The sequence below is a fragment of the Raphanus sativus genome, chromosome 1, assembly GCF_000801105.2.
Source record: "Raphanus sativus cultivar WK10039 chromosome 1, ASM80110v3, whole genome shotgun sequence".
Lineage (NCBI taxonomy): Eukaryota > Viridiplantae > Streptophyta > Magnoliopsida > Brassicales > Brassicaceae > Raphanus > Raphanus sativus.
This window is the reverse complement of record NC_079511.1, coordinates 22,690,342-22,702,567: the sequence shown is the minus strand read 5'-3', so window position 1 is coordinate 22,702,567 and position 12,226 is coordinate 22,690,342. Positions and strand designations below refer to the sequence as shown.

At 29.6% G+C, this 12,226-nt stretch overlaps 1 protein-coding gene across 1 annotated transcript; it reads right to left on the bottom strand.

The window, feature by feature from the left end:
• Nucleotides 1-5,157: 5,157 nt before the first annotated feature.
• Nucleotides 5,158-6,243, bottom strand: LOC108851941 (cyclin-dependent kinase inhibitor 7). The gene is made up of 4 exons (XM_018625422.2): nucleotides 5,962-6,243; nucleotides 5,785-5,846; nucleotides 5,542-5,709; nucleotides 5,158-5,456 (listed from the first exon to the last, which is right to left on the bottom strand). The coding sequence occupies exons 1-4, from the start codon at nucleotides 6,181-6,183 to the stop codon at nucleotides 5,387-5,389; spliced, it is 522 nt and encodes a 173-aa protein (XP_018480924.2). The 5' UTR covers nucleotides 6,184-6,243; the 3' UTR covers nucleotides 5,158-5,386.
• Between the last annotated feature and the right edge of the window lie 5,983 nt (nucleotides 6,244-12,226).

Below are 12,226 nucleotides of genomic sequence, written 5' to 3'. Positions count from 1 at the left end.
ATCAGCAAACTGGAGAAAAACAAACATAAGTAAGCTTAGCATTCAAAACAATATAACACTATTAACTCAAAATCAAAAAACATTTCACATCTAAGAAAATGGCTATGTTTCTACGGAGAATGTCTTGTTTATATAGTAGATTGCTAGAGGTTACTAATTGATCTAACTTTCACAATAAGTTATGTAATATAATATTCTCTACTTAATTTTAAAAATTATTATATCTATAAGTTAAAGAGAGATTTGCTAAAAATGACTCAAAACTTGATTTTGAATAAAAATATACCACAAATTTAATCAAATGCAAAAGTAACTTAAAAGCCTAGTGAAACTACAACAGCTCTTTTATGAACAAACAAAAAACATGTATTCAGATTTACAATTATAACCTTCCGTTAGAGAAGACTTACAAAGATATATCATAAAAATAATTTAAAATAATTCTTTATAAGTCTTCTCGTTCACTATATCTTAAAAATAATTTAAAATTTTTAGATAAAAACATATTTTGATGGGTAAAAATTGAAATAATGTAATAATAAACATTTTCCAATGATGTAAATTCAGTTTATTTAAAATTGAATTATTTTTAACATAGATGAGTGAATGTAAATTGATTCATGAGTCATTGGTTTAGGGTTTGGTAACATATGTTATAGTATTGTTGATATCTTTAGGGTTAGATTCTGAAGTCCTATCTTCACTTTTTGTTTTCAAATTGACCTATATATGTTTAGTAACTATCAAAAACTTGATTTAAACAATTTCTAAATTTATTTTAAGTTTAAGAAAGTGTATTTGCATAGTTATTTGATTTTAGGGTCTAGAAGACTCACAGAAGACTTAAAAAGAAGTCTACTCACACATTCCGCCTAAATTTTAGTAAAAGTTAGGGTTCCATCTAAAATTTTTAGAAGACGTTAGGTTTCCCTCCTAAATTAAAGTCTTCCATAAATTTTGCAGAGGAATTTTTCTTATGGATTAGATCTTAAAAGTAATTAATAAATAAATATTTTGATGGGAAAAAAATAGAAATCATATAATAATAAACATTTATAAATGATGTAAATTTAGTTCTACTAAATTTGAATTATTTTTAACATAGATAAGTGAATATAGATTGAGTCATGACTATTGCTAACTTTATATCTTTTTAGATTAAAGGTTTAGTTTCATATTCTCTTCAATATAACTTTAGTTTAGGGTTTGGTAACATGTGTTATAGTATTATTTGTATTTTTGGGTAAGATTTTGAAATCTTATCAAAAAAATTTATTTTAATTTGACCACTATCTAATAACTTGATTTAAGCACATTCTAAGTAACTTTTAAGTTTAAAGATTTTTTTTTCTTTTTAAAATATTTATTGATTTCTTATCCAACTATTTAAATATATTAAGTAACTATATAAATATTTTGGCATACATTATTCAAGTTTATATGTTATATATTATTTCTATTTTTATATTTGAAAAATTTAAAGTATATATGAACTTTAATTTTTGAAAAATTAAATAAATAGGTTATCCAAACCCAAACCCGAACCGAATCAACAAAGATCTGAATCTAACCAAACCCTCAAGGATCTGAACCGAACCGAATCGAACCAAATGGTACTCGAATGCTCACCTAAATTTTAAATTTAAAAGGGTTATTGATAACAAAATGTATATTATTTATAATATTTAAATATTATATATTTAAAAAAAATCACTTTCCGCATGGTGGGGATTATCATCTAGTATTACATATTGTTAGAAGTAGAAAAATATACTTTCTCCATTTCAGATTACTTATCGTTGTAGAGGAAAATTTTAGTTTCAAAATAAATGTTGTTTTATGGTTTTAATACAAAATTTATTAATAAGATTCTTTTATTTATTTTTTTATTGGTTGAAATATGGTTAAGTATATAGGTACTGATATTTTTATTTAGAAAATATATAAAATTAAATATATTTTTAATATGTGCGTACGAACTTAAAATGATAAGTAAAATAAACAGAAGGAGTATGAAGTAACTTTCGTGAGAATAGAAAGGTTCAACATCGGATCTGATGTAAAAAAAAAAGTTTAACCATATATTTTAAAAGTTTTATAAGATCCAAGTTATGTGCATGCACTCTTGTAATATAAGACCACACAATTCTGGTACACTTCTCCAATTAACTGTTAGTAGTTTTCAGTTTTCACCCAATTTATTGCTGCTGTTTGTCTTTTTAATGCAAGACGATAGAGGAGAAAAACCTTATATAACTTAAATGAGTCGATACAAAGACTCGTTCATCAGTGATCTACTGCTAAGGAAGCTCCCGACGCAATCAGTGATCTACCATTTGTGGAAGCAGAGGAACAATCTGATACAATCAGGTATCCTTACCGCCTGCAACTGTCTTCCGCAACGTTAGTAATATCATCTCAGCAAGGCAACACAGGAAAAGATTTGATTCACTCATGGTTATGTGGCTGAGATAATAAATCTCCTAAAGGTTTTAAAATGTCAACTATCTTGTTTTTTATTTTTTTTGCCAAAATGGTTCAGAATGTAGGTTCTTATTTTTGTAAAAACTTTTAATCATCTATGATATTTACAAGTTTAGCAACAAAAAAAAGACTCATCATCTACCCATTCTTTGGTCTATACTTCATTAATATGAAAGTTGAATTTTTATTAAAGGTTATGAGAAAATATAATTTTGGTAAGAAAATAGAGTAAAATATATTCATTTTTGGGTATGAAAAATAACTCGTTTCGCAGCCTCTTAGAACAGAATGTTTAACAGATTGGGTTTCAATGAATTTTGTAACCAAACTTTCATTTCACTAATGAACGGTTCAAACCTTCTTTTTCCTTACCGTTTTGTTTTTTTGGAGCAATACCGTTTTTCTATTATTTGGATGAGTTGTAGAGGGCGGTTGCTGGAAAATAGAATAAAAATGGAAAACCTAAAATAACAGAAAGCACGTGCTGCCACGCGCCTTTGTCTGCTGCAAGAAAAGAGAAGAGGAATATAATCCCAACGGAATCAGGTAATGATGAGATCTTCTCACTCTTTTACCGTCGTTGTGGATCCCACTACACGTATTCAATTTCATTCATTTTACAAAAATACTACTACCAGGTATTAACTCTTTAACTATACATTCATACCTAAACTCCATTCTCTCTCTAGATTAATTCTCCATCTTCTCTCTTCGAACAAGAAAAGCTTCGACTAGTTTTTCCGACACCGACCGACGGGGTGGGCTCCTTTAGCCACCGTCGGTCTGGATTCTCGTTTTATTTTCTAGTTTATAGCGTTGTACTTCTATCGGATCGGTGGTGATCCGATTTTTGGTCTCCGGCGACGCGTTCTTCTATGGTGGTCGTTCGGCTCTGCTTCTGGCGTCGCCACTTCCCTTTTGGTGTTGACGGCCGGCTCTCGCTGGTTCTCTGGTATCCTACAAAACCCGTTTCCAGGATGAGATCTCTATCCTTTTCGATGAGACTCTCTGGTGGAAGGGGTGGTGACGATGAAGTTGGATGCAGATTCACTGCATGCCAAAGAGGTGGTCCGGTGAAGCACCGTTTGGTCAACGTTAGCCGGGATGATTTGGCCGAGAGGACCCTTTATCTCCAATATTGTTGTTGGTGGTGGGTTGTCGTCGGCGTGTTAACAGAGGCGGGGTTCTCCGATTGGATCCAGTGGATGACGGGAACCAGTGACCGGAAATCTTCACCGGTGTTTTCTCGGTTTTGGTGTGATGTTGATGACGCATAGTTCGTTCGTCGGGAATGAAGGACACGTAGAGCGCTTTGCATCGCTTTCGGACGCGTGGTGGTGGGTGGCGCCGTTTCAACTCTAATTGGGTTTGTAGGTCCATTTTTTTACTCTGCCCTTCGGGCTTGTTAATCTTTTCGGACCTTTGGGCTCTGTGTATGTTCGGTTGGTGTATGTTCGGTTGGGCTTGTCCTTCTTGGACTTGCCTTTGTATAATAAAATTTTCAAGACGGCAAAAAAAAAAAAAAACAAACTATACGAGAACAAGTACATACCAACTGTATATACACACTTTCACAATTATTTAATTACAAATTTCTTTTCTTCTTATAATCATTATTACCTTCAGTAGGGCAAACAAAACGCACAAACCGGAAGGAAACAATTTCTGTAAATCATCAATTCAAAATGAGAAACAAAACAATAAATAGCTTTCTAAATTCAAATAATAAGCTACAAAAAATCATGAATGCTAATAACGTGCATAGGCACTAGGCCTGGGCACGGATCGGATATTCGGGTTTTTGAAGGTATTTGTGATTTGCTTCGAACGTTACGGATATCTGATTTTTCGATTTGCTTTGCTTCGGAAAAATACGGATATTCGGAAAAACGGATATCCGGAAAATAAATAGATATTTGCGGATATTCGCGGATACTTACGGATCTCTCATTTGTTTTGATTAATACAAATAATCTTAAAAATTTGATACAAATTTGTTTTGTAAAATATATTTTTTGCATGATATAACAGATAAAAATTAAAAAAAGCAATGAATCTTCATATTTTGTAAATTTTTAAACTTAGTTAAAATTATAATAACACAAAACTTAAAAAAAAATTATAATTATCGTAAATATTTTCTCTTCCTTTTATGTAATACTTTTATATAAGTAATAATATGAATAGAATCTATCAAATAATATATTAGAATAATAATTATATAATTTTATACATTTAAAACTTTAAATATAATCAAAATATACATGTATTTATATATTGACGGATCGGATCGGATATTCGCTTCCCAAAATTTTAATATTTGTGATTTGCTTCGATTTTGACGGATATTGAATTTTAGTATTTGCTTTGCTTCGAAAGCTTACGGATATTCGGAATTTTCGAATCGAATAGCAACGGATAACGAATCGAATCAAATTTAACGGATAAAATGCCCAGCACACCAACTCAACTCTACATAACTGACAAAAAGGTCCAGCTTTACTGACACAATAAATATTTCACTACACCTCTTTCAAAAACTAAAAGAATTACTACTTTATTTTGGTGTGCTCTTCAAGTAAAGTAAACATGGATGGATTGAGAATTAAACTCGACATTCAAATTCAACTTTTGAAAAAATAAATCTAACAGTTATAGTTTTGATAGTTAAACTAGACATTAAAAATGATAAACTTCGAAAAGAAAGCAGCGTCCTTTTTTGTTTCTCATGGTACGAAGAACATAAGAAGAAGATAAATAAGGAAACTACAATAAGCTAAGCAAGAGAGGACTGACCGACTGTACAATAACGAAATAAAACGGTCCTAAGCTATGATTCTCTCTGTCTGTGACAAAACTCACAGAGTACCTACGACGTCGTTGTCTTCTGCTTCTTAGCCTTTTACGGCTTCAGACTAACCCACTCGTAACGACCTTCAAGCGGCGTATCATTCACGATGTCGTAGTTGTACCTGTTAACATAACAAGTTTATCAAAAGTGCGCACGTTTAAGGATAACTGCTAAAATGCGCGCATGGGGATAATAAAAGAACTAACTTGTCCGTGAATCGTTTCTGTTGGCGTCTCTCCGCCGCCGAGAAGAAGTCGTCAAGCTCAGCCTGCGTCGGCGTTTTCTCCTTCTTCTCTGTCTTTTGTCCGTCTCTCCTCTCCGTCTCCATGGTCGTCGTCGTCGCAGAGTCCATCTCAGCTGTTTCTCCTTGGGTTCTGCACAGGTGAGAAGATGAATTTATAGGCGAGACGAAGTAGAAAGTGAGAAGCTTTTTTTTTTTGGAACGTTACCTGAAATTGATGGTGATTAATGACGACGATATTTCGGTTTCGGAGATTTGGTGATGACGACCCTTTTAAACGGAAACAAATTAAATTGAAAGCAAAAACGTAACGAAAGATCTTAATGTAAGAAAATAAAATTAAAAAAAGAATGAATAAGGACAGAGGAAGTTAAAAATCTAAAACCTCGAGATCTAAAAATGGCAGACGAGTATCGCTGCTAGAACAGCTTGAGCTCTGATGAGCCTCTTCTTCAGAATCCGAGGCAGAATAAGCCAGAGAAGAAGAAGAAGAAGAAGAAACCGTCCTCTCCGGTGAGCGTGAAACATCTGAGTCATCGTCATCGAGTCTCATCCTCTTGATGTTTGAACCTTCGAAACTAGTCTCTCTCTCGCTCATCTCGTTCATTCCTCTCTCTCTCTCTCTATGGACACTTGTAAAAGTTTTTTAATGAGGTTTTTCTGGTTGAATTAAAAACAGGGGAGAGGGTTTATGTGTGGGGGAAGAAGTCGAAGAAATGGTCAGGAGCCGTTGATTCTTTCTACGGCTGAGATTTATTTCGTTTCCTTGGCTAGCGGTTGTGTTGCCGTTTTGGGTGGGGTCACTTTCACAGTTCCGTTCACGGGGAAGCAGGTAACGGCACCGTTACGGACTTTCGCTTTCCTACCCAGACGCCGTCGGGATTCTAAAACGGCGCGTCCTTTTTGCCGTTTTTAGCTTCCTTTCTAAGCAACGGGCAAACGTCGTCGCTTTCCTGTGAGCAGTGAACAAAATTCCCTGTGGAAAATGTGTCAATTTAACATTTAGACCCAAAAAATTGTAAATCTTTTTTTTTTTAAATTACTAGAGTGTTAATACTTTTAGCTTAGCTAGTTGCTCAAAAAAAACTTACGTAAGAATGTAAACAAAGTTTCATATTGGAAGTTTAGACAAATAATATTTAGTATATAAAGAGATGTCCAACTCTGATTAGTACGAGACATTTTGGGAAGGGGTCCAAAACCAAATCCATGTAGACATTACTTTCGGGTTCAAAATAGACAATATCGTACCAATCGGACAATAAAGAGTTGAACATGAGATTTCTCAATCCCAACAATGTTGGAGTTTTGTAGAGATTTTTCGTCAATGTAGTATTTGTTGCATCTGTGTGTATTAAATTTTCGGTGTAGGAAAATTACTATTTTTATAGGGAAAAAGAAATCGGATTTTTTGAGACTGTATAAATATGGATCTAAGGGTTTGTAAATTTATTATCACATCATTAATAAGAAATCCTGAACGGGTATTTGCCTTAATACATTTGTTCTCTATTTTTCTTCTAACCTAAAACGTGGTCGTTCGCAACAGCTATTTTGTAGGATATCAGTCTTTTACACAAAAGACATAACTATTTACTACCCCCCTCGGTTTTCTGGAATATATTTTACAAAAAAAAAACTGTTTCTAGAAGATGATTTTAACAACGTCAGAAAAGAAGAAGATGATTTTAACATATTCATATATTTTATTAGTTAAAAATACTAGATAATTATAAAATTTTAAATTATATTTATTAAACATTAATAAATTATTGAAAATAGTAAACCATATAAAATAATATATTTATAATCAAATTTTATTAATCTGCGTACACACACAAAATGAACTTGAAAAAAAGGAAGTATTATAATCTTAAGTTTAACAAAAAGAAAAGAAGACATAAAATCTAAGATTATAATACTTCCTCAAGGATCTAATATGGTGCTCATTTTTGTTTTAGTGGTATTTGTCTTTCCTTTTTTTTTTTTGAGAAAGAACATTGATATTGTCTTTCCTCCAATGTTTTTAAAACTGAACCGGACGATTTACAGAATCACTGGATTATCGGATCAACCGCAGGTGAACCGGAGGTTAATAAATAAATTAATTTTATTATATAATAATATATTTTCTATGAAAATAAAAATATAAAAACTAAAATTAATATTTTCTAAATGTTTTCAAAACATAAAATAATAGTTTTGTATGTATATATTTTATGTTTTAAACATTTAGAAAATGCTTAATTTTACTTTTTATATTTTATTTTCATTTAATATACTTCAAAAAATAATTTAGACTATTTAAAAAATTTGTAACTCGTTAAAAGTCGTGACATCTAAAAATTAAGAATAAAATTTAATAAATATTCACGCCTAATGTGAATAAAAATTAAACTTCGAATCCAAAATAAACCAAAAATAAAACATAATTGTACTAAAAGAGTGTGATTGGTATTATGTATAATTAAAAATCAGAAAATTTGATCTAAATTGTAAAACTTATCAACAGAACAGTATATACAGAACTTAGAACACGTAAAACCTAATACTACAGATTTATAATATACAAAATAATCAAAAAGAAAAAAAAAAGAAAAAAAAAATATAAAATCAGTAAAGTTAGGAGAGAAAAAAGAAGACGACAAAATACTGAAAGAAACCTAAATTTTTAATTAAAAATTTAGAATATAAAGAGAATCTAAAAACATAATCAAAAACTTTAGTAAATATAAAAGTTATCTATTGGTTCAACCAGTGGTTCAACCAGTACCAGATTTCGGGTTTTGGTGGGTTTTTGCGGTTTTTCAAATTTTGGGTTTTTCTACAAAATCCAAACTGAATTTATCTCGGGTCACCGGATTTACCGGTTCAACCGCGGATCCGGATCGGGTTTCAAAACATTGTTTTCTCGAGTTTTACTGATACACATTTTCTATAATGAGCTCTGATTAGTTTTTGAACATTATGAGCTCTGATTAGTTACGTAGCAATCAATAGTTATGATCCATACACAATTGGATAGTGCTATAACATAGATTAGATCCTAATTTCAAATTAGAAGCCTAATTAACATAAGCCGTGAGGGGACCCTAAAGCATTCAGTGGTTTACGAGTAACACTTGGAGACATAACTAATTAATGTAATTATCCAAACAGTAGTGATATTAAATGAGAACAACAAAAAACACATCTAATGATACAGCTCTTACACGGAATCTACACATATATGTCCAAAATGGGTTTGAAGAATTTCACACATAAATATCATGCTTTGTTTTTTACCCCTTAAGGCAAACAGGGACCACTTTGGATAAATTTTGTAGTGAAAAAAATAATAAATGTGTGATAATTATTGACCGTTACAAATATTGTTTGTGCTGACGAGCCTATTTACCTAGGGTGAAAACAGAGCATTTATTTAGGTGTAAATGTCGATTATATATTTATTCACTATTTTTTCTTTTTGAAAAAGGCTGTTTATTCACTATGTTTCAAAATTTTATAAGGATTTCACATATACTGTATTAAAAAAGTAAAATCAATTTTGACTATAAATACATTATTGTCCACGACTAACAGTTTTCAATAGTTTAAAACTGATAGTAATTCAGAAAAAATCATTTTTCAGGTTTTAATTTATGACTAGCAATTTTCAGTAAATTCAATAATTTTAAAATAAAATTATTACATTAATAAAAGTACATAAAACTACAAAGAATGTTCTGAAAAACAAGCTTTTAAAAAATATTTATTTAAAAATAAAATATAGACTTGAGCATTCAAATGCTTTATATGGTTGACAGTAACAGACATCGGTTCATCTCATTCCTTATTATTAGTGGGAAAGTATTCTAAACTCAGTTCAAATAATGTGGTATATTTTCGGATTAATCAACTATATAACATTAAATATGTTTCTATAGATGTTGATCGCCGATAGGATTTACAAAAAAAAATATATTTATTTAACAAACATAATGATTATTTAGTTGGATATTTTAGCTTGTATTATCTCTAACAATATTCTAAATCAAAACAAATACAGAACAGACGAACGTTTTAGAATCTACCAAAATATAGATCTGAAGTTGTAACAAATGTTTGAGTTGTTCGTATGTTTTGTATTTACTTATAACGTTAGCTCATAGAATTGCGTAACCAAGTCAAGAATTCGATTATTTTATTATTTGATCATATCATATTCCTTCGACAAAAATTGCGATTATTTGAAAAAAATACGGTAGCACAGTATTTTGTTTGGCAGAATGGAATGTTCTTTTTCAAATAAAAGTTAATATCAGAGAATTTTTGTAACCAGGATGCTGTTTCAGTGGTACTGGTCAGGAATCGGAATCAGAATCCTATATATGACAATTTTTTAAACATAGTGCTGATGGTACAAGCAGAGATGTAAGAAAAGAAAAGCGTTTACTGATATTATTTTTCGGGCTAATCCACTATGTAATATTAGTACGTTTCTCAGGATATCGATCAGATCAACCGATAGAATTTACAAAAAGAAATATTTGTTTTACGAACATAATAGTTATTTACTTGAGATATTTTAGCTTGTACAACCTCTAACAATATTCTAAATCAAAACAAATACAGAACATACGAACGTTTTAGAATCTACCAAAATATAGATCTGAAGTTGTAACAAATGTTTTTTTTTAAATCAGAGATATCCGGCGACCCGTAATCCAATACATAGTTTCCGTTTGTTCGAGGATCTGTAATCCACACATGTTTTTTTGACTGCCAACCGACTAATTCCCTAAAAACCTGCAACATGGATACTTACGGACGGTAACTTAACAAAGCAGATGGCTAATACGAATCGAACCCAGATAGCTTTCCGTATTAGAACCGAAGCTCCCTCAAATAATCACCACTGGACCTAACTTGTTGGTTAAGTTGTAACAAATGTTTGAGTTGTTCGTATGTTTTGTATTCACTTATTACGTTAGCTCATAGAATTGCGTAATCAAGTCAAGAATACAATTATTTTATTATTTGATCACATCATATTTATATATAGATCATACAAAACTGCGATTATTTCCTTTCACCAAAAAATTTGCGATTATTTGACAAAATACGATTGCACAGTATTTTGTTTGGCAGAATGGAATGTTTTTTTCAAATATCCAGGATGCTGTTTCGGTGGTACTGGTCGGAAGAATCAGAATCCTATACATGACATTTTTCAAACATAGTGGTGGTGGTACAAGGAGAGATGTAAGAAAAGAAAAGCGTTTAATGATATAATCTTTATGGACCAATTTCCCCAAAGTATCTTTACTATTAGTTGTTAATAAAAAATATATCTCTATAGTATTATTTGAGAACATAATTTTTGTACATAAGTTTCAATTAATTGTAAGAGTTATTGATTATATACTAATATTTGTAAATTTAAAATATCACTTATATATCATTATTAAGAGTTTTTGTTATATTTTATTTTTATTAATAAATTAGAAGCATGTTTAAATCATATATATATATATATATAAATAAATAATATACTATATATATATATATAAATAAATAAATATACTATGCAAATTCAAGAAGCATATTTCAAAAGGGCCAATTTCATCAAAAATATTATATAAGGAATAAGGTTTTCTTTGATAAAAGTATTTCAAATTACATAACTATCTTACATTTTATTTTGGCACAAATAAATTGCAAAATGTCTTCTAATTTACAGAAAATGAAAACAAAATATTAATTAATTGTTATTATACTTCATTCATTTTATAAATATTCATACTAATTTATGAGATTTTAAACAATTACTAATAATATTAGCTAATATTCGTACTGATCATCTTTTTTATTTATGTCCAATAGATCTAAACATACAAAATTTCATAAGGTTTAAAGCACAAAATTAAATAAATCATCAAACATCAAACATAAATACAATTAGTATATAAAATGATCATAAAATTATCAAAATCATCAAACTGGTATTAATTTTAATACTTAAAATCAGAAGTTTAACTGGATAAAAAAAAATTTCTCGTAAAAATGTAAAAAACATAAAAACGTAGTATTCTTTAGAATCATTTATATTTAGTTTTTATGCATGTAAAACTGACTTAAAATTTATAAATAAAATATAACATTAGTTAATTATTAATTTAAATTTATAAATAAAAATATACTTCATTTTAACCTCAAACCAAGGAATACTTCATTTTCCTATTTGTTTTATAAAACTACATCTATTAAATTATACATAAAATTTATATATATATACCATAAAAATATGTATAATATATATGTTTAAGTAATTTTCTTAATGTTTAATAAAACTATCTAGTTTAGAATATATAGTAATACATTTAAACAAAAATTCAACCGAATACAATAACAAAATTAATCAAATATATAATACAAGAAGTTGTGGTTTAGTTCAAAATGAAAATATAACCTAAAATAACTAAACTAATCAAAAAATTTATACCATAGTCATATGTTTAATTAAGATAATCATATAAAAATATTGAGAATATTCTTGTACTTATTTCCCGTACATATATATTAAACTAATTTTAGTTATAAAAATGAAAGCAAAATAATAAATAACTATTGTAGTTTCTTTATATTACAAATATTTTTACGCTTATGAA

Coding starts and splice junctions, on each gene's coding strand:
- LOC108851941 (XM_018625422.2), bottom strand. CDS start 6,183: ATGAACGAGATGAGCGAGAGAGAGACTAGTTTCGAAGGTTCAAACATC. Junction 5,710..5,784: donor TTAATCACCATCAATTTCAG/GTAACGTTCCAA, acceptor TCACCTGTGCAG/AACCCAAGGAGAAACAGCTG. Junction 5,457..5,541: donor CAGAAACGATTCACGGACAA/GTTAGTTCTTTT, acceptor TTATGTTAACAG/GTACAACTACGACATCGTGA.